The 23,658-nt window shown below is 37.1% G+C and overlaps 2 protein-coding genes across 5 annotated transcripts; both read right to left on the reverse strand.

The window, feature by feature from the left end:
- Positions 1-1,498: 1,498 nt before the first annotated feature.
- On the reverse strand, positions 1,499-8,071 carry LOC131981072 (uncharacterized). The gene is made up of 2 exons (XM_059345370.1): positions 7,474-8,071; positions 1,499-4,029 (listed from the first exon to the last, which is right to left on the reverse strand). Exons 1-2 carry the CDS (start codon positions 7,932-7,934, stop codon positions 3,528-3,530), a joined length of 963 nt encoding a protein of 320 aa, XP_059201353.1. The 5' UTR covers positions 7,935-8,071; the 3' UTR covers positions 1,499-3,527.
- Positions 8,072-9,840: 1,769 nt separating this feature from the next.
- LOC131981070 (caspase-3-like) lies at positions 9,841-23,121 on the reverse strand. Of its 4 annotated transcripts, none has more exons than XR_009395268.1 (8): positions 22,847-23,121; positions 20,153-20,493; positions 19,988-20,022; positions 17,519-17,624; positions 16,818-17,361; positions 15,614-15,785; positions 14,314-14,933; positions 9,841-12,303 (listed from the first exon to the last, which is right to left on the reverse strand). XR_009395268.1 is itself a non-coding variant. In XM_059345368.1 (6 exons), exons 2-6 carry the CDS (start codon positions 20,484-20,486, stop codon positions 15,635-15,637), a joined length of 1,170 nt encoding a protein of 389 aa, XP_059201351.1. In that variant the 5' UTR covers positions 20,487-20,493; positions 22,847-23,121; the 3' UTR covers positions 15,456-15,634. The 4 variants fall into 4 exon arrangements, 1 of the variants encoding a protein (XP_059201351.1); XR_009395269.1 differs by having other exon boundaries at positions 14,314-14,936; XR_009395270.1 differs by lacking the exon at positions 22,847-23,121 and adding an exon at positions 21,290-21,395.
- Between the last annotated feature and the right edge of the window lie 537 nt (positions 23,122-23,658).

Consider the following 23,658-nt stretch of genomic DNA (forward strand, 5'->3'; position numbering starts at 1 on the left):
TAAGGAAGGATTAAGGACCTTGCACAGGGTGTCAAATATGTTAATAAAAGGGCGCTATCATAAATGCTATCCCTCCCATGAGGATACCAAATATGTAAGGATGAACCTGAGCAATCTTGTGTGGATCCCACGGTTCAAAAGTGTGGTTAGATGGCTATAAGAATTATTAATAATTCTCATAAATAATTATTAATTATCATCATCACCACCTCGATGTGAATTTGTCACTTTGAGATCTGACTACACTGCACTGCTTGCTCTGTGTGGCTGTCCCTGGACGTCAGAATGGTATCATGATGTGAAATCTGCAATTAATTATTTACCTGATTCCCGGCACATGTGACTGTGTCTGAGTCAGAACTGTTTAACTGGTGGTCATTTTGCCAAAGCTGATTGATTTCTTTTCTATGGAACCCGATGAAAGAGGATTAAAAAAAATAGGGATAACAAGCACAAAACCCATCCAGGAATGTCTGACTACATCAAAAACATGTATAATTGTACAATCTGGATTTAAAAATGTATCTGTGTTTTAATCCATGGTGAAATGGCTTTACTAAAATATTTTTTTGATTCAGAAATGTAATCTGTATTTACCAATGGCTGATCTTCCTTATCTTAAGCAACGGTTAAAGTCCTCCTTGGGCAATATGTGGTTTGTGATTTTGGACTATATATCAAAAATATATAACCAAGTACTGTTTCTGTCACAACTGAACGAGGACCCGAACCCAAATGCACGACTCAGACAAAGTTTACAAAATAGACTATCCTTTATTTAGGAAAAAGTAACAAAGAAAAATCACTCTTGCTGAGGAAAATCAAAAACTACACGAGAAAACAAAGATCACTCACTGAGAGGAACAACAACAAAAAATCACTCAAGAGAGGAAAAACACGAAGGCTACAAAGTATCAAAATAACAAGAAGCAAAGTGCCAAAAATACAAAACCTGACGTGGACAAGATACAAGGAAATGGCTGGCGTGGGTCTTACTGTTTCACAAGACAAGACAAACTGGCACAGGACAAGGGGAAACACAGGCTATATATACACACACAAGGTAATGGGGAACAGGTGGGAACAATCAGGGCGGGGCAGACAATCAGACTGGTGACACACGAGGAAGGGCAAGTGACCTGAAACGAGAGGAGAGTTAATTTCCAAAATAAAACAGGAAGCCACTAGACAACATGGACACAGGACAAAACATATAACTTAACACAATTTCTTGGACATGACAGTTTCTCAATCCCCAAACACACTGACATTAGTGTCATGAGTTTAAACAATGCAAGAACACAGTGAGAAAATAGGAAAACAATTTTGCTGAGGGTAAAATGAGCGTAATTTATTCAAATTAATTGGTAAATATGTATATCTAAAATGTAGATATCTATTTAAATAGTGATAGCATTGTAATGCAATAGCAGTGGAAACTTTATTATTTTATTTACACAGCAATCCACTTATAAAAAGGTTGGCAGACCACACTTCATTTTGTAATTTTATTTGAATGACTTTAATATGTGGTCATTGGAATAAAAACATTTGTTTCACTGCGTACAAATTAATGTTGTCACTGCTTCACAAAACCACTAAAATGCATCAAATTCTGTTATCACATTTCGCCACTAGATGGCATTATTGGTCAATGTCAACATAAGACTACAAAAATAAAAACATGGACATAGTATATTATTATATATATTATAAATTAATGGAGAAACAAAAAATAATCGAGGAAGGAATAACAGGACATGCCAGTCGATTTAAATGCTAAACAAATATTTTAATTAGAGTCAAGAGTCAAGTGGAGGAAATACACAGGTTCTTAAGAGAACAGTGCCAGATCAGTGATTTAGCTTTGAAAAAAAAGTGTTTATCATTTATTGCTTAGGGACGTTTGTTGGAGTCAACCTTTGAAATATACTCTCACAGCCTGTTCATTCAGAGCCTCATGGCTACTGGCATTGAAATCACTTTTGCATTAAAGTTATTTTTGTGGCTGAATATGCTTTGGATTCTGTGTTTTCTTTAAGTGAACAACACATCAGCTAACTAACCACTACTAGACAGGCTCCATGTGTTTGAATGAATGAGTGTTTTGCTTCATACCTCTTTTAGTTTTGTTACCTATGTCACAAATAATATAATTAATATATATGTATATATATATATATATATATGTGTATATATATATATATATATGTGTATATATATATATATATATATTTAATAGCGTGACAATTATTACACAGTACTGAATTTAAACTTTTATTATAATAGATTTTTTCGTCAGCATATGAACCAGGCAACAACCTCCAGGTTTGAGCAGGGGAGAAGGGAGTCGAACCAGGAAGTGCCTTAAGCTGCATCCTACTAAGACACCAGCATTTTCCAAGCAAACATTTCTGTCCATTAATTTCCATTCAAAATGATAAAACTTCTCACTTGATGTATTACCTCAGAAAATGTTTTTTATGACAATGCTATGGTCTCAATCAAACTAGTAAAAAATATTCTTCAAGACAATTTGATTTTAATAGTTCAGATAATGGCCCCATTTAGAAGAAAGCAAAATATTAAGAATCTTATGATTTGGGGCGTGGCTACCTTTGATTGACAGGTCACTAACAAGGCGAGCCGTCATCAAGAGAGAAGCAGAACAATGCGTATCCATGGCAAGATATGAAAAAGGACATTTACCAGTTTGGTCTCATAACTTTGACCCTTTCACTCAGGGTTCATACACTTTTTCAGTGGTAAATTCAAGCATTTTTCAAGGAATTTCAAGGTCCATTTTCAAGCTTTTCCAGTATATTACAACGGTTGTAAATTGCATGTTTTAGATGAGTACTTACATACTAAAAAGGGGAGATTTCACTTAACCATACCAACAGTGATGGTGTTACACTTTTAGGAGGAACGGTCTTCATTTCAGATAGGCTACTCATTATTTTTACATTGAACATGTGATTAACAATAATCTATAGATGGACATAGTCAGATTGAAAGAGAAATACAGTAAGAATTTCAAGCATTTACAAGCACTTTATCCAAAATCCAAGCACTTTTTAAACCTTGAAAATACAACATTTAAATTCAAGCATTTTCAAGGATTTCAAACACCCGTACGAACCCTGTTCACTGTATTTTCACTTAATGACGGTTGATTTGAACGTCTTGTTCAGCATTTCGTTGGACTAACAGACACTCCAAGGAGTCGCTGCTCAGTTTTCTGAGGTCAGTAACTTACATTTTGTTTTTGATTTTTGCTAGCCAAAATGAACATCCCAGCAGCAGCTTCTCTCAGTCAGGTTGAGGTGTAGAGAGGCTGTAGTCAGTGATCAGATCCCTCTCCTCCACAGTCCAAATATGGTCTGCTCCCCATATCGGAAACAAGATGGCGACGAGTGTAACGCTGAACTTGATGCTTCCAACGGGCCACAAACCAACGGGTGGCGTCACTATCACTACGTCCATTATTTATATACAGTCTATGATATGGACAGTTGATCAAAGAACTACTCTGCCCACTTTCTGAGCGCATTGTCCTTCAGGTCAAAATCTTCCCTTTTAACTTTCAGTGAGTGGTGAATATTGTCAAAAAGAAAAAGGGAGCCCTGGACGACGTCTAGCAAGGCTAGCCTGGCAATGAAAGGCAGCCACGTCTCCGTTGGGTCCTGAGGTCGACATCGTTTAAAAGCTTTTTTCGTCTTGTTTGATTTGTTCACTTCAGACAAAAACTCTGCGGTAGCTGCATCTGGATCACAGTTCAGATTGAAGATAGTACTGATTTCAGGACCACTTTCATATCTAGTTTGGACTGGGTTTCCTTTCATTCTGTTCAGCTTCCTAACAGACTTAACTATCTCTTTTACAACGGTGGAGTTGGTAACTTGGAGGAGGTAAATGTGCAAACGGTGTTCGAATAATTTCTCTAATTTGCTGTTGACCACGTAGATGTCATCACAGGTCGGGCTCTGGTTCTTGTCCACAGTTTCAATCATGACCTCCTTGTAGTACCTTTTAAACACACACACACACACACACACACACACATGAATAAATGTGAATAATCTTTAGCAGAAGCACACTGCAAAAAAAGAAAAGTTGGGTGAACTCAAAATTTCAAGGCAACAAACTTCGATAAAATTTTAAGTTGGACAATTAAACTAAATATTTTAAGTTTTGTTTTTGAGATTTTTTTTCAGATTTTTGAAGTTATAATTTTACATTGTAATAACTTTTAATCCTTACTTCTGCAATGTGTTGAATTGGCACGATTGTAACGCCGCTATGAAATGTCAGCGAATGTTGCGACCACAATTTTGAGTTAGCATTGATACGCTAATGGCTACTCTTGTAGCTGTAACAAGCAGCGCCGCTAGCTGGTTAGCCGCTAACTTTCGCTAATGACCAAATTTCAACACTTTCCCGCATTTCACAACAAAGAAATAAGAGTTAGCAGAACTATTGTCCCTTGTTGTGAACCCCAACTTAAAGATATAATAACAACAACTCACAAACTTGTTTTTGAGCAGACAACTGGCTTCCTTTGTTGTGCTAACTTACATTATTGCCCGAAATGTCAATAATTTATATTTCCAAGTTTTACCAACTTAAATCACTGTTTTAGGCAAAAAATACAAGTTGGCTTTTTTTGGAGTGCAGGGGTAAGAAAATTAAATAAAAATAATAAGTCAAAAATGCACAAATTGACAAAATGTACTGTAAATGCATTAAATAGTGACAAACTAATTTCATATTTCAGATGTCACACATTAACATGTACATAACACGCCATGTGATGTGACTGTTAATTCAAAATGTAACCATGTAGGAAGAAATCAATATTTGACCTGAAATCAGCTGCATAAATGCAACTGACTGTGCCTTTAACTCCAAAGACAACTGCTCTCTCAACTTGTCTGGACACTGGAGAGCCTCACATTTTCCCATGGTGCTGCTTTTCTGTAAATCTTATTCCAAAAAAAATCAGTGTGACGCTGTGTGAAATGTAAATAAAAACAGCATGCATCAAAGTTTATATTTACACAAAACATCGATTTCTCAGTTTGAACATAAAATATACTGTCTTTGTACAGTTTTTATTTGAAGCTGGATTAAATTGATCCTGGAGTTGGGCACGAGTACATGTGATGCTGTTCAGTAAATACATGGGATAAACGCCATGGATAAACGTTAGCATTTCAGGAGTTATGGTTGCTTCCGCTTTTTGCAGAATCCAGTTGGTAGAACTGCCTCTAACAGACTCCATAAGTGCATGCTCTTGTTCATTTGTTATGGTTGTTATTGCATCTAGTTCAGTAATAATTAGAGTTATGGCTGTACCGTTTTGAAAGCAGCAACCTGAATTTACGTCATCCTCTTCAACAGTGATTAATAAAATCAATAATAAATCTAATGGGTTAAATATATTCATCTATACCTATAAATTTGAAGAAAAAAAAAAGCCAATCTACAAACTCACAACACATGGCAAGGCTTTATGCAAGTTTGAATATCTGAGTTTTTCAAAAGTGAGTAATTTAGCATATAAGTCAGGGATGGGCAACTCAAAGGCTGGAGTCGCCAAAGTTTACAATGGAAAAATTGTGGCTCCCTCAAGAAAAAGGTTGGGAATCACTGATCTACAACACAGTCCATGATTGGCCGGTTACGTTGTCGACTATGAGGTGGTCCCTGATTAGCCCGGGTACATTTAAATTTCTTGAAATGAGGTTAAAGCAGGAAAAGGGCAGACTATAACACAGAGTCTGCAAAAATGTTGAGCTCACATGATTAGGATGGTCTTTCAAGCCTACCTTAACATTAGGCCAGATTTGCTTTATGTATGATTTATGATGTTTCAACGTAAAAAAAATATTGAATTATGTTCCTATTCTAACTCAATGTATGCCAAAATAACTTACAAAAGTTCTCAAAACCAAGAACCCTGTTGTGGCCCAGGCTCTTTACTTATTCATTCATTCATTGATCATTCTTAACCGCCGATTAATATTGGGTGACAGACGCGGTACACCCAGGACAGGCCGCCAGACTATCACTGTTATAAGAATTTTTCAGAGTGACCCTTCAATAAAGACAGTTGGATTCAGAGTATCAAAGTTCAAGTTGAATTTAATTAACTTTTCTACAAGTGGAGCATTATTGCTGTTATTCCCAGTTCCCCAAATCGATGGTATGGTCAGCAGAAAAACGTCTGACTCTCATTTGACATGTGTACTTCCCTTTATCTAAACATATAGTTAACCTTATCTAAGCCTGCCAGCTTTACAAGAAACACTGGTCTGATGTAACCCAAAGACAGTATCTCCACATGCAGCAGGCAGGGACACATTTGCTTAATATGATTAAAACGTTGGAAAAACCCCAGATTAATACAAATTTTGGTAACACTTTACAATAACCAACTAAGTGATGTTTATAGATGGTTTATAGACCAATTATTAACCATTTACAAAGTGCTATACACGTTTAATCTTTAAATGTTTTTAACCAATTTCTTAAAGGTATATGAATCATTTCAAAATCATTAACATACTTAATATGGTGTTAAAAATGTTAAAATGAGTGCAACTAAAACTATTTATACACTATTAATTATAATTTAATTGTTTGTCAATGGTAAAGTAACTATAAACTTACATTAACATACCATCTATTTGCCATTTATAAATTATGTAGTTAGTTAAACATTAATAAATTATGTATTTACCATTATAAATGGCCTATATACGGTTTATAAATGATGATTAAACATTAATAAACTATCTGTTTACCATTTATAAATTATGGTTATTGTAAAGTGTTACCCAAATTTTGATAACAATCACAGTGTCCATGTCCAAATTACACCAAATTGACACTGCATGCCCACGCAACACACCCAACAAGTGTGAAATACATACAAACAGCGACTGTGCAGACAACAGATTGTAGTGTATTTTCTGCTACAGATTTATATTACTCAATTACTAAAAGTTCTGCTTTGTTAAAAGGCCTCAGTATGAACCTTTGTTCAGAACAGCCAGAGTCTTCAGGTAAAAACTGGTTCCAAGCAGTATAATGACCATTAATATCTGGGAATTGTCAGACAGTAAAGGCATTGGAACTTGAATATAAACAAGTATAGATTGTATCTTTTTAAGGTTAAAAAGTAGGCTTAGTAGCGTGCTCGTGCCCTGGAAAACGTACACATGCATGGGCTGTTACATTTGAATTAAATTATTTTACCGAACTCAGATCAGACCAAACTGAGGGCTCCATTGGACTCGGGACACCTTTCATTCAGCAGCCACAAATTGACAAAGTTCTGTCTCCACTGTATTTAGGCAGTGTATTCTGATTGACTGATAATAAAGAAAACTAAAAGGAACTTCAACTTGGTTCTTAATCCACTCTTCTCACTCAGAGGGGTGGTAAATTTACACCACAAGATCCTACCTCTTTGACTCCTCTATCATCCTTGACGGGTTGTTTGCAATGTAGGGTACCAGCCTCAGGTACTCGCTGATCGCTTTGGCATGTGGTGGGTAGAACCCTCTCGGATCTTTGAGAAATAAACCTGGAATGGGCCCAGAGTCCGACACCCACTCTCCCCTGACCTGTCTGGCCAGAGTGTCAAACAGCACAGCCAGGGACAGGGCCACTACCCCCACCCCACCAAGGGTGACCTTCCCTTCCCGGCCAAAAGTGGTCCTCAGGCCCTGGGTGAAGTCGTCCAGCTGCTTGGGGGTCAGGGAGGACTGCACCTCCCTGTAGTGGTTCCTCAGGTGAAGTGAAGAGTTGATGGACAGCATGTTGACAAAAAGAGGACTTGGGCGGTAGTCTGGGAATGGACAGACGTCTCGAGCGACCGAAGCCAGGATGGCTACGTCTTTAGTAGCACACTGCTTGTTCCCCATCTTGAATTTGTCGGTTTGAGATTTCAAGAGAATGCTCTCTGAAAAGGTATTTGTGTGTATCTGACAGGCTGTCCCTAGTTAATTATTATTTAGTCGCTTACTCCGATATAGGACCGTCTGTGCCGTGTCCTGAACTAATGTTTGATCTGCTCTTCTTCTTGCCAAAACACAGACAAAAAAGACAACAACCAAAAAAAAAAACATTCCATTAGACAGATGAGACTGGTAGGTCTGCAGAGAGTAAATGTTGGATTTGGATGGATTGTATATTTGACCAGTACATTGATTTTTAACTGTATGTTGGGCCTCGCAACACTGCTAAAAAAGCCTACTTTTATTTTTCGTCTAAAACAGTGATTTAAGTTGGTAAACCTTGGAAATATAAATTATTGACATTCAGGGCAATCATGTAAATTAGCACAACAAAGTGCAAAAGTACTTCAAGGTGGGGTTCACAACAAGGGACAATAGTTCTGCTAACTCTTATTTCTTTGTTGTGAAATGCGGGAAAGCAGTGAAATTCGGTCACTAGTGAAAGCTAGCGGCTAACTGATGCTAGCGGCTAACTGATGCTAGAGGCGCTGCTTGTTACAGCTACAAGAGTTGCCATTAGCGTATCAATGCTAACTCAAAATTGTGGTAGCAACATTAGCTGACATTTCATAGCGGCGTTACAATCGTGCCAATTCAGCACATTGCAGAAGTAAGGATTAAAAGTTAATACAATGTAAAATTATAACTTCAAAAATTCAGAGTTGAGCAAATTCAAAAACAAAACTTAAAATATTTAGTTTAATTGTCCAATTTAAAATTTTATCGAAGTTTGTTGCCTTGAAATTTTGAGTTCACCCAACTTTCCTTTTTTTGCAGTGAACAGGGAGTCAAATATGTTGGGGTATCTGGTTACAAATACCAACTGCCTCCATCACGGGTCACCAAAAATGTTGGGAATTAAGGAAGGATTAAGGACCTTGCACAGGGTGTCAAATATGTTAATAAAAGGGCGCTATCATAAATGCTATCCCTCCCATGAGGATACCAAATATGTAAGGATGAACCTGAGCAATCTTGTGTGGATCCCACGGTTCAAAAGTGTGGTTAGATGGCTATAAGAATTATTAATAATTCTCATAAATAATTATTAATTATCATCATCACCACCTCGATGTGAATTTGTCACTTTGAGATCTGACTACACTGCACTGCTTGCTCTGTGTGGCTGTCCCTGGACGTCAGAATAGTATCATGATGTGAAATCTGCAATTAATTATTTACCTGATTCCCGGCACATGTGACTGTGTCTGAGTCAGAACTGTTTAACTGGTGGTCATTTTGCCAAAGCTGATTGATTTCTTTTCTATGGAACCCGATGAAAGAGGATTAAAAAAAATAGGGATAACAAGCACAAAACCCATCCAGGAATGTCTGACTACATCAAAAACATGTATAATTGTACAATCTGGATTTAAAAATGTATCTGTGTTTTAATCCATGGTGAAATGGCTTTACTAAAATATTTTATGATTCAGAAATGTAATCTGTATTTACCAATGGCTGATCTTCCTTATCTTAAGCAACGGTTAAAGTCCTCCTTGGGCAATATGTGGTTTGTGATTTTGGACTATATATCAAAAAAATATAACCAAGTACTGTTTCTCAATCCCCAAACACACTGACATTAGTGTCATGAGTTTAAACAATGCAAGAACACAGTGAGAAAATAGGAAAACAATTTTGCTGAGGGTAAAATGAGCGTAATTTATTCAAATTAATTGGTAAATATGTATATCTAAAATGTAGATATCTATTTAAATAGTGATAGCATTGTAATGCAATAGCAGTGGAAACTTTATTATTTTATTTACACAGCAATCCACTTATAAAATGGTTGGCAGACCACACTTAATTTTGTAATTTTATTTGAATGACTTTAATATGTGGTCATTGGAATAAAAACATTTGTTTCACTGCGTACAAATTAATGTTGTCACTGCTTCACAAAACCACTAAAATGCATCAAATTCTGTTATCACATTTCGCCACTAGATGGCATTATTGGTCAATGTCAACATAAGACTACAAAAATAAAAACATGGACATAGTATATTATTATATATATTATAAATCAATGGAGAAACAAAAAATAATCGAGGAGGGAATAACAGGACATGCCAGTCGATTTAAATGTTAAACAAATATTTTAATTAGAGTCAGAGTCAAGTGGAGGAAATACACAGGTTCTTAAGAGAACAGTGCCAGATCAGTGATTTAACTTTGAAAAAAAAGTGTTTATCATTTATTGCTTAGGGACGTTTGTTGGAGTCAACCTTTGAAATATACTCTCACAGCCTGTTCATTCAGAGCCTCATGGCTACTGGCATTGAAATCACTTTTGCATTAAAGTTATTTTTGTGGCTGAATATGCTTTGGATTCTGTGTTTTCTTTAAGTGAACAACACATCAGCTAACTAACCACTACTAGACAGGTTCCATGTGTGTGAATGAATGAGTGTTTTGCTTCATACCTCTTTTAGTTTTGTTACCTATGTCACAAATTCCCTTCCCGTTGTTTTTATATATATATATTTAATAGCACGACAATTATTACACAGTACTGAATTTAAACTTTTATTATAATAGATTTTTTTCGTCAGCATATGAACCAGGCAACAACCTCCAGGTTTGAGCAGGGGAGAAGGGAGTCAAACCAGGAAGTGCCTTAAGCTGCATCCTACTAAGACACCAGCATTTTCCAAGCAAACATTTCTGTCCATTAATTTCCATTCAAAATGATAAAACTTCTCACTTGATGTATTACCTCAGAAAATGTTTTTTATGACAATGCTATAGTCTCAATCAAACTAGTAAAAAATATTCTTCAAGACAATTTGATTTTAATAGTTCAGATAATGGCCCCATTTAGAAGAAAGCAAAATATTAAGAATCTTATGATTTGGGGCGTGGCTACCTTTGATTGACAGGTCACTAACAAGGCGAGCCGTCATCAAGAGAGAAGCAGAACAATGTGTATCCACGGCAAGATATGAAAAAGGACATTTACCAGTTTGGTCTCATAACTTTGACCCTTTCACTCAGGGTTCATACACTTTTTCAGTGGTAAATTCAAGCATTTTTCAAGGAATTTCAAGGTCCATTTTCAAGCTTTTCCAGTATATTACAACGGTTGTAAATTGCATGTTTTAGATGAGTACTTACATACTAAAAAGGGGAGATTTCACTTAACCATACCAAATGTGATGGTGTTACACTTTTAGGAGGAACGGTCTTCATTTCAGATAGGCTACTCATTATTTTTACATTGAACATGTGATTAACTATAGTCTATAGATGGATATAGTCAGATTGAAAGAGAAATACAGTAAGAATTTCAAGCATTTACAAGCACTTTATCCAAAATCCAAGCACTTTTTAAACCTTGAAAATACAACATTTAAATTCAAGCATTTTCAAGGATTTCAAACACCCGTACGAACCCTGTTCACTGTATTTTCACTTAATGACCGTCTTGTTCAGCATTTCGTTGGACTAACAGACACTCCAAGGAGTCGCTGCTCAGTTTTCTGAGGTCAGTAACTTACATTTGGTTTTTGATTTTTGCTAGCCAAAATGAACATCCCAGCAGCAGCTTCTCTCAGTCAGGTTGAGGTGTAGAGAGGCTGTAGTCAGTGATCAGATCCCTCTCCTCCACAGTCCAAATATGGTCTGCTCCCCATATCGGAAACAAGATGGCGACGAGTGTAACGCTGAACTTGATGCTTCCAACGGGCCACAAACCAACGGGTGACGTCACTATCACTACGTCCATTATTTATATACAGTCTATGATATGGACAGTTGACCAAAGAACTACTCTGCCCACTTTCTGAGCGCATTGTCCTTCAGGTCAAAATCTTCCCTTTTAACTTTCAGTGAGTGGTGAATACTGCCAAAAAGAAAAAGGGAGCCCTGGACGACGTCTAGCCAGGCTATCCTGGCAATGAAAGGCAGCCACGTCTCCGTTGGGTCCTGAGGTCGACATCGTTTAAAAGCTTTTTTCGTCTTGTTTGATTTGTTCACTTCAGACAAAAACTCTGCGTTAGCTGCATCTGGATCACAGTTCAGATTGAAGATAGTACTGATTTCAGGACCACTTTCATATCCAGTTTGGACTGGGTTTCCTTTCATTCTGTTCAGCTTCTTAACAGACTTAACTATCTCTTTTACAAAGGTGGAGTTGGTAACTTGGAGGAGGTAAATGTGCAAACGGTGTTCGAATAATTTCTGTAATTTGCTGTTGACCACGTAGATGTCATCACAGGTCGGGCTCTGGTTCTTGTCCACAGTTTCAATCTTGACCTCCTTGTAGTACCTTTTAAACACACACACACACACACACACACATGAATAAATGTGAATAATCTTTAGACCTTTGGACAATTAAACTAAATATTTTAAGTTTTGTTTTTGAGATTTTTTTTCAGATTTTTGAAGTTATAATTTTACATTGTAATAACTTTTAATCCTTACTTCTGCAATGTGTTGAATTGGCACGATTGTAACGCCGCTATGAAATGTCAGCGAATGTTGCGACCACAATTTTGAGTTAGCATTGATACGCTAATGGCTACTCTTGTAGCTGTAACAAGCAGCGCCGCTAGCATCAGTTAGCCGCTAGCATCAGTTAGCCGCTAACTTTCGCTAATGACCGAATTTCAACACTTTCCCGCATTTCACAACAAAGAAATAAGAGTTAGCAGAACTATTGTCCTTTGTTGTGAACCCCAACTTAAAGATATAATAACAACAACTCACAAACTTGTTTTTGAGCAGACAACTGGCTTCCTTTGTTGTGCTAACTTACATTATTGCCCGAAATGTCAATAATTTATATTTCCAAGTTTTACCAACTTAAATCACTGTTTTAGGCAAAAAATACAAGTTGGCTTTTTTTGGAGTGCAGGGGTAAGAAAATTAAATAAAAATAATTATATATATATATATATTATATTATAATTATATATTATATATATATAATAAAGTCAAAAATGCACAAATTGACAAAATGTACTGTAAATGAATTAAATAGTGACAAACTAATTTCATATTTCAGATGTCACACATTAACATGTACATAACACGCCATGTGATGTGACTGTTAATTCAAAATGTAACCATGTAGGAAGAAATCAATATTTGACCTGAAATCAGCTGCATAAATGCAACTGACTGTGCCTTTAACTCCAAAGACAACTGCTCTCTCAACTTGTCTGGACACTGGAGAGCCTCACATTTTCCCATGGTGCTGCTTTTCTGTAAATCTTATTCCAAAAAAAATCAGTGTGACGCTGTGTGAAATGTAAATAAAAACAGCATGCATCAAAGTTTATATTTACACAAAACATCGAGTTCTCAGTCTGAACATAAAATATACTGTCTTTGTACAGTTTTTATTTGAAGCTGGATTAAATTGATCCTGGAGTTGGGCACAAGTACATGTGATGCTGTTCAGTAAATACATGGGATAAACGCCATGGATAAACGTTAGCATTTCAGGAGTTATGGTTGCTTCCGCTTTTTGCAGAATCCAGTTGGTAGAACTGCCTCTAACAGACTCCATAAGTGCATGCTCTTGTTCATTTGTTATGGTTGTTATTGCATCTAGTTCAGTAATAATTAGAGTTATGGCTGTACGCAACACACCCAACAAGTATGAAATACACCCAGGACAGGACTATCACTGTTATAATAATTTTTCAGAGTGACCCTTCAATAAAGAAAGTTGGATTCAGAGTATCAAAGTTTAAGTTGAATTTAATTAAATCTTGTACAAGAGGACAAACAAACAAACAGCGACTGTGCAGACAACAGATTGTAGTGTATTTTCTGCTACAGATTTATATTACTCAATTACTAAAAGTTCTGCTTTGTTAAAAGGCCTCAGTATGAACCTTTGTTCAGAACAGCCAGAGTCTTCTGGTAAAAACTGGTTCCAACCAGTATAATGACCATTAATTTCTGGGAATTGTCAGACAGTAAAGGCATTGGAACTTGAATATAAACAAGTATAGATTGTATCCTTTTAAGGTTAAAAAGTAGGCTTAGCAGCGTGCTCGTGCCCTGGAAAACATACACATGCATGGGCTGTAACATTTGAATTAAATTATTTTACCGAACTCAGATTAGACCGAACTGAGGGCTCCATTGGACTCGGGACACCTTTCATTCAGCAGCCTCAAATTGACAAAGTTCTGTCTCCTCTGTATTTAGGCAGTGTATTCTGATTGATTGATAATAAAGAAAACTAAAAGGAACTTCGACTTGGTTTTTAATCCACTCTTCTCACTCAGAGGGGTGGTAAATTTACACCACAAGATCCTACCTCTTTGACTCCTCTATCATCCTTGACGGGTTGTTTGCAATGTAGGGTACCAGCCTCAGGTACTCGCTGATCGCTTTGGCATGTGGTGGGTAGAACCCTCTCGGATCTTTGAGAAATAAACCTGGAATGGGCCCAGAGTCCGACACCCACTCTCCCCTGACCTGTCTGGCCAGAGTGTCAAACAGCACAGCCAGGGACAGGGCCACTACCCCCACCCCACCAAGGGTGACCTTCCCCTGCCGGCCAAAAGTGGTCCTCAGGCCCTGGGTGAAGTCGTCCAGCTGCTTGGGGGTCAGGGAGGACTGCACCTCCCTGTAGTGGTTCCTCAGGTGAAGTGAAGAGTTGATGGACAGCATGTTGACAAAAAGAGGACTTGGGCGGTAGTCTGGGAATGGACAGATGTCTCGAGCGACCGAAGCCAGGATGGCTACGTCCTCAGCAGGACACTGCATGTTCCCCATCTTGATGTGAATTTGTCGGTTTGAGATTTCAAGAGAATGCTCTCTGAAAAGGTATTTGTGTGTATCTGACAGGCTGTCCCTAGTTAATTATTATTTTGTAGCTTACTCCGATATAGGACTGTCTGTGCCGTGTCCTGAACTAATGTTTGATCTGCTCCTCTTCTTGCCAAAACACAGACAAAAAAGACAACAACAAAAAAAAACCATTCCATTAGACAGATAAGACTGGTAGGTCTGCAGAGAGTAAATGTTGGATTTGGATGGATTGTATATTTGACCAGTACATTGATTTTTAACTGCATATGTGCCATACTGACATTCACATCCAAAATGTTGCTACTTAAGCTGAATAACAAAATCAAAACTAGAGAGAGTGGTTCAAACAGGACAGTGATGCCATAAACAAATTATGATCTTATAGAATATGGTGTTCTGCTGTAGATAAAACTACCCAACAGAATTTAAAGGAGTTGAAATTAACTCAACCTTAAACATCTACTGTAGGAAAGTGCGAAATAAACATTACAGATGGGCTAAACTGAACAGAAAAATCTTTTCGAACAGGATTCCTGCTAGTTCATTGGATGTTCTGCTGTAGCTTAAGAATATTCTACTATTTTAGGGCTTCTGTTAAAAAAGTCCTGTCCTCTATAAAGCACTTGGAACCACCAGTGATGACCATACTTTGAGTAAACAACAGTTTTATTCTGCAACACAAAACTGTGGCAATAGAAAAGACAATAACTTCAAATGGAGACTTGAAAATATAAGATTTTGAATAATAAAAAAGATCATATAAAAGGTGGAGTACATTTAAGAAAACCCGTGTAAAAACGCACATGATTTTTGGTGATTAAGCTTCAGTTACGATGTGGAGACAACACAAGTCTCTTCCTCAGGGTGAACCTGACTTCAGGCATCTGCTTTACTGCACCAGGCCAACCAGGGCGTCCCTCTTTCTTGCCTACTTCATCGTTCACACGCTGGAGGATGGTGGTCATGTTTTCACTCCTAAAACAAAACACAGTGTACAAAAACACATTACTAGACTTATCAGTGTCCTGTATACACGACTTGGTAGTAAGTATTTCATCAGATCTTCAAAATACAAAATGTTGGAGACTGGCGTAACTGTATCCCAAATCGGACACCATTCGGCTAAGATTCTATCAAAATTCCACATTACCTACAAATATAAATGATCATGTTGTTTCCAATTAATTAAATGATGTGGAACTAAAGTCTAACTTCTTATCTTTCAGACTGTATATCATATTAACCATGTACATTAGCCTCGGGTTTACCAGAGTCGGCAAAAGGACGTTAACGCCGGTGAATTAGGTGTGCTAACTGTATCCCAAATTGGACACCATTCAGCTAACATTCTATCAAAATTTCACATTAACACTAATATAAACAATCATGGTATGCTTCCAATTAATTAAATGGTGTGAAACTAGAGTCTCACTTCTTATCTTTCCAACTGTATATCTTATTAACTGTGTCCGTTAGCCTCGGGTTTACCAGAGTCTGCAAAAGGACGCTAACGCCGGTGAATTAGCTGTGTGCTAACTGTATCCCAAATTGAAAACTTGCATCTCTTCGCTATAAAACAATGGGGGCTGCTGAGATTTTCGGGGGAAATTGGATGTTTCTGGGTAAGCCAAATAAAGATCACTGTTATCAACCATCGTTATCAACACACCCGGACCGTACTTCTATCCTTCACAATAAAATAAAGCACAGTAAAAATAAAGATGGACTTTTAAGATCGTCGCCTGAGTGTCGCCCGATCGTTCTTACTGCTTTCTCTCATGAGAGTTACTTTCGTATTGTAATTAGACATGTAAATCTCCATGGACATAAATTAAATTTCAGACTTAGATTGTTAAATATGAATAAATCAATTATACCTACACTGGTGGTGGCGATCGTATACGAAATGACACCGTGTGTGAAACACCGGAAAGTGCAACATTGCAGATGTGTCCGATTTGGGATACAGTCTCTCTCTATATATTTAACATTTAGTTTCATAATTACTTTGGACAGCCCTCCTTTAACTGCAGACACAAGGACTGGATGAACCAGGACCCATCTTTTGGGACTCTATATGATAAATAGTCTTCAACAGTGGAGATGGCAACCAGAACATCAGCATCCTCAGGGATGTACAGGGAGTGAGAATCATCAGCCTGCAGATCTTCTTCTAACAACACTCCACGCTGTATGTTCCCTCCCTGGCAGGCCTGGATCAGGAACACTTTGGGCTTGCCGATGAGAGCTGATTGAGCCCTGAAAGTTCTAGTTATTTGTTTGATGGAGAGGGGCCCGCCATCAGTCCCGAAGACTACACCCTTCTCCCCGTGACTCAGAATACAGCAGATGAATGCATCACCGTGCATAGGATCATTTTGTAGAGCACTGAATTCGTTGCCAGACCACTCCTGAACCTTGAGTTCCTGCAGCTGAGAGCGGTCGCACTGAGAAGCGAAGCATTTCATTGTGCGGTCCATCTGGTCCTTGGTTTGGTCTTTAAACATCAGCACTCTGAACCTCAGCCAGCTGAACACCTCGGCCAAACTTTCTGCAGGGAATTTAAAAATAAAAGTGAGACTTCAACCACAATCAAACAGGACAACTGTAGCCCATTTCATCGTGCCGTTTCATGCCGGGACATTTGCAGGACCGCACTATGAAAGGGGCTAGTGTAAAACTGTGAATCTGTCTTCTCTGTAACATACCAGCATCTTTGTTGGTTCCAGCTCTTGGTTTTTGATGCATAAAATTCTCGTTGTTTATGATCACACAGAGGCCGGTAGGCTGGCTCTTCAACTCATACGGCTTGTCCTGAAAACAATGGAAACAGTTCAAGACAAACACATTAATGAAGAAACTAGCTAGAAAATACTTTCATCACCTCAACATTTTATGCTCTAGGCCTTTTACTAACAGTAGAGCCTGACTCATCTGGAAAATTAGGACCAGTTACAAAAGTCTCAATCCAAAGGAATCACTGGGAATTAAACTGCCAGTTTAAGGGCTGGGCGATATGAACCAAAAGTCATATCCCGCTAAATTTCGGCTGAATATCGATATTCAATATATAACCCAATATTTTTATCGCAAAGTGAGAGCAAATGTTCAGTAAAGGCAAAGCCAAATATGACATGCCACAAGTAGTTTTATTGAAACTGTTTACTTAAGTGAGCATAAATACTGTATAACAACAGGAGTAAATTTTCTTCTTCTTTTTAAATCAAAGCTCCATAAAGTGCACTTTTAAATTAAAAAAATAGCTTTAATAAAAATAGCCTATGAAATAAAATAGGTAAATCTTTTTCTGAAATAAATAAATATATTTATATGAGAAAAGAATAACGAACATTACAAAAGAACTAAATATGACAACCCTAGTAAGGGCAGCATTTAAATATAAAGAAAAAAAATTGAACTATATTGATATATGCGATATGGTCTAATTCCATATCACATTTAAAAACATATCGATATATTTTTTATATATCACCCAGCCCTACTGCCAGTTCAGCAGCAATTCATTTTGTTTCATTTCGCCACTATGATAAAACTGTAACAGTTGTGATCTTCAGGTCTAATTTTATTCAAGCTCAAAAATTCACCATATTGGCCATCATATTGGTATTTGGTTAATTTAATTCCCTATAAAATCTGTATCGGTTTCATAAATTTCATATCAGTCAGCCTTTACTTTTCTTTACAGGTTATCCCTTAATAGGGCACAATTAATGAAATACTTGCAAATTCCAAATTTCAACCCTAGAGAATATTGGAGGATATTACATACAGCCAGAATGTGTAAAAAAAACATACGGACCTGGGGGAAGGGGGGTAATATTTTGAGAAATAAATTTACGAGATTAAAGTGGCAAATCTACAAGAAAAAAAAAGTGCAGATTTATGAGATTTAAAGTGCTGAATCGGCGAGAAAACAGTTGCTTTTTTCCCACTTTTTCCTCATAAATCTGCGACTTTTTTCACGCAGATTTGCCACTTTAAATCTCTTAAATCTGTGACTTTTTTTCTTGTAGATTTGCCACTTTATTTTTATTCATACTTTGCCCTAATATGCCGTCGTAGTCAAGTTCTCCTCGTACAAGTCATTGAAGAATAACTCTGTTTGTACAACTGTTTCTTGCAGATATTTTTTCAAAATTTTTCATTTTTACATTGGAGTTCAAGGTCAATAAAGTTAATATTATTATATTATTATCATACTGATTGGTCAGATGTCATGGTGTCACCGTCTGTGACGTAGCCTGATCTTTGCTGATTAGCTGGAAGAAATCCATGTGGTTCTACGACATCACAAAGAGACATGGGGACCTCATTTTGATATCCACTGAAGTTACCAAATACGGTTCTTCGCCCGATAAAGGGTTAAAATCTTACGAGGTATGACAATATTACAAAGCCAATATTCATAGTTAATATAGCATAACCAGGCGGCAATCTCCGTGTCTGAGCATGGAGGCCAACCAGGAAGTGCTTTAAGCCTGCAATTCCAGCAGGGGGCGCTAAGTTTGTCTGCAAAAAAAATCTGCCCATTCATTTTAGTGCAAAATTTAAAAACTTCTCACTTGATTTATTACTTCAGAATTGTTTTTCAGGACAACATTATGGTCTCAATCACTAGTAAAAAATCTTCTTCAAGACAATTTGATATCAATAGTTCTAATAAAGGCCCCATTTAGAAGAAAATAGAAGATAAAGAATCGTTTGATTTGGGGCGTGGCTACCTTTGATTGAAAGGTCACTAACAAGGAGAGCCGTCATCAGGAGAGAAGCAGAGCAATGTGTATCCACGGCAACGAGTCAATAAAGTTATATATAACGTTATATAGATAGAAAAGAGGACGTTTACCAGTTTGGTCTCATAACTATGACCCTTTCACTGTATTTTCACTTAATGACAGTTTATTTGAACGTTTTGTTCAGTAAAAATGTCTTGTTCAGCATTTGGTTGGACTAACAGACACTCCAAGGAGTCGCTGCTCAGTTTTCTGAGGTCAGTAACATACATTTTGTGACTTCACGGTGACTATGTCCATTATTTATATACAGTCTATGAGCATAACAAGCATGTGGCTGGTGTCTCTTTAGCCTAATTATAGCCACTAACTCAAGCAGTGCAACATAAAGTGTGCTATTTCAGTATCAGGTAAAAACCTCACCTCCTTTTGCCTCTTGCTCTCTTGTTGCAGAACATCTGAGAAAACCAGAGTGAAACACATTTACACCTCCAAACACAAAACCCTGAAAACGTCAACTTCATGTGAAATGTGTACCAGGCTGGGAAATGAGTCATTGTTAAACCAGAATGATATATGTTAACGTACCACTGTCGTCTATGGCATAAGCCTGGACAGGTGCAGGGAGAAGGCAGGGGGCATTCAGCTGTATGTTCTCCAGCTCAGGGTAAGTCTCTTTAATGTCGTCAGTTTGCAGGAGGTCCAGGAAGTCTCTGCAGCGCTCCTCTCCTTTGTTCATGATCCTATCCACAAGCTCAACAATTTTGGTCTCCACATCCGGTTGGGTGCTTTTGAGTTTGGTGTACTCACGATCAGTTATCAGCTTTTTCTCAAGAACTTGGTTGAGAATGAAAATGTGGTCTCCACACAGAATGGTCTGAAGGGTTGTCTTATTACGTCTCACTGTGTCTTTGGCTGACATGTTGAATCTGACATTGAGAAAGAAGGATAGTAAAGTTAATTTTCAATTTGGGATTTTTGGTTTATATACAGTCATGGAAAAAGATATTAGACCACCCTTGTTTTCTTCACTTTCTTGTTCATTTTAATGCCTGGTACAACTAAAGGTACATTTGTTTGGACAAATATAATGATAACAACAAAAATAGCTGATAAGAGAATAATTTAAGAGCTGATATCTAGACATTTTCCAAGGTTTTCTCAATAATAATCAAAATCATTATCAAGAAAACCATGGAAATGTCTAGATATCAGCTCTTAAATTAAACTCTTATGAGCTATTTTTTTTGTCATCATTATATTTGTCCAAACAAATGTACATTTAGTTGTACCAGGCATTAAAATGAACAAGAAAGCAAGAAGAAATCAAGGGTGGTTATAGAAGAGGTCTAGGGCCTCAACAAATGCGCTGGATATAGCAGGCAAACACTATGGTAGTGTGACTTCCGTTAAGAAATCATGCGGCAGAGCTTCAGGTTTATGTGACTTTAATTGAAGAAAGTGTGGTTCTGAAACACAATATAACAGTACAATATACATCAACTATCAACTAGTGTGAGATGTAGGGCAGACAACTAAAAAAAGCATTCCAATTAAGTAAGTAACTCCTTTACATCATAACCCAGATTATTAACAGGGAGAAATATAAACCGCACAAACAGTGGCAAATGTGGACTACATGTCTAGCCTAGTTAGTTTGCTGTTAGATACAGATAAACAGTAAACTGTAGCACTCAAATTAAGTAGTTAAACAGAAATACTCACATTCGTCAATTACACACACTTCCCCAAACAGGATAGATCCACACAGCACCACACCTTCTCAGTAGACTGACTGGTCAGACTCTAGTCCGGAGACCTCTTAAAGGGCCGGTAACAGCACGTACTCAATACAGTCACACCTCTGGAATATAGGGGCTGTGGTCTAATAATTGTTTCCATGACTGTAGTTCAATAGCTGTGGTATTACATTACGGGTATTCATTACATTATTTTGACTTTTTTTTTTTTTTAGCTTTTCTACTTTAACCCATTTAATCACAGGTTTTTCCCAGACATGAAGATATCCAACTCATGTGTCATTAGTACTCCTTTGAAATAATCAACCATTGTGTTTTATGTTCTGTCACAATTGTTACCTAGCTACCATTTACAAATCAGGCTGTCTCATTCTTCTAGAGTTACAAGACTAACTTAATTTCCCCTCGGGAAATATTTATCCTATGCAGTCATAAAAGTTATTATATTTCCCTTTCCAGTTATTAACAAATATAGAATTCCCTTACTGGTAGTCTCCAATATTGCCACTAGAATAACATTCTAGTGTGACTTTGGCCTACATTATCAAATATACAAGTATACCAATATGAATACTGTGAGGACAATACATAGAGCAAACAAAAAAAGCAGTTATTGGTCTAACTTAGGGGTCTCAAACTCAAATTACCTGGGGGCCGCTGGAGTCAGTATCAAAGTGACCAAAAAAAGGAAAAAAATGACAGAAAAAAAACTAAATTACGTAAAAAAGACACAAAATGACGAAAAAAAAAGACACATAATTACTTTAAAAAAAAAAAAGACACAAAATTACCAAAAAAGAGACAAAATGACAGAAAAAAACACTAAATTACTTTAAAAAGACACAAAATGGCCAAAAATACACCGAATTACCAAAAAAGACAAAATGACAGAAAAAAACACTAAATTACTTTAAAAAGACACAACATTTTTTTTTAAAGACACAAAATGACCCAAAAAAGACACAAAATTACCCAAAAAAAGGACACAAAATTACCTAAAAAAAGACACAAAATTACAAAAAAAGACACACAATTATTAAAAAAAAGACACAAAAGTATTTAAAAAAGACACAAAATTACCAAAAAAAAGGTAATTAAAGGGACCTTATACACACAACACGGTAAAGTGCCATTCATATAAAACTCACATTAAACTTTCATATCAAGGTGGGGGCCACAAAATATCGTCACGAGGGCCGCAATTGGCCCGCGGGCCGCAAGTTTGAGACCCATGGTCTAACTCAACATTGTTACTTTCTTGTAACAGACATACCATTTTTACTTTTGGACATTTCCAAAGTGATGTGAGGAGGAGAACATCCATTGGCTCAGGGCAGCTTTGTTTGACATATTCTGCAGGAATAGAGCCTTATAACTAAGAAATATTTTTACGGTCACTATTGTGACCGCTGGGATTATGTGGGTTAACGCCATGCACACTACTGCGAGTTAACTACTGTAACCTTACTTTCTAACGAGTACAACAATAGATCATTGACATCATAAAGCTTTGGTCACTTACTGTCAGGAAGTCTTTACTTTCGGTGCACTGTTCCTGGAAAGTCCCAGTAATGTCTAATAACAGTAGCAGAACTGTTGCTTTCGTTTTCAAAACTCGGAAGTCAGAAATAGCTTTCAAGGCGTTGGTCCACCAGTAAACAAAGCTCGGGTCTCCGCAGCATTTCCAGTAACCACACACGGTTCACTTCTGTATTAATCCACTCTGTGGCATTTATATGTGCCAGTTTCAGGAGCCATGTGCGAGCAGTTCAGTTAGAGAAAGAAGGTTAGTATGGTTGTAGCGACAGACAATGGAGGTGCGTTAAATGTGGTGCTTGCCCTCCACCTGGTGGTGCAAGAGTGGTACTTTGTTATCTTTGCCTGTAGAGGAGCAATAGTGAGTAGGGTGTGTCTGCAGATCTGTACCTGCAGATCTGTACCTGCATTTCTAGACCTTTCAGTTTCCATTTCCGTGGAAGCATTACAACTATTGAACATGTTTTTTCATTCATTCATTCATTAGTTCATTTATTAACTCTATGGAGTCTTGGGCTATTTTGTCCATTTTTGAATCCTTTGCATGTCTTTTCGTGTCTTTGTAAGTCATTTTGTTTCTTTTTTTGTCTTTTTTGATCATTTTATCTTCACATTTTGTGTCTTATTTGGTCATTTTGTGTCTTTTTTGTCATTTTGTGTCTTTTTTCGGTCATTTTGTGACTTTTTTTAGTCCTTTAGTCCAACATAAAATGTGATTTTGAATCTTTTTTTTTTTTACATTCAAAACACTATCATGCTCAATAAAGAATTTTAAATACATCTTCAAAACTTGTTAGA

The sequence above is a fragment of the Centropristis striata genome, chromosome 11 (assembly GCF_030273125.1).
Source record: "Centropristis striata isolate RG_2023a ecotype Rhode Island chromosome 11, C.striata_1.0, whole genome shotgun sequence".
Taxonomy (NCBI): Eukaryota; Metazoa; Chordata; class Actinopteri; order Perciformes; family Serranidae; genus Centropristis; species Centropristis striata.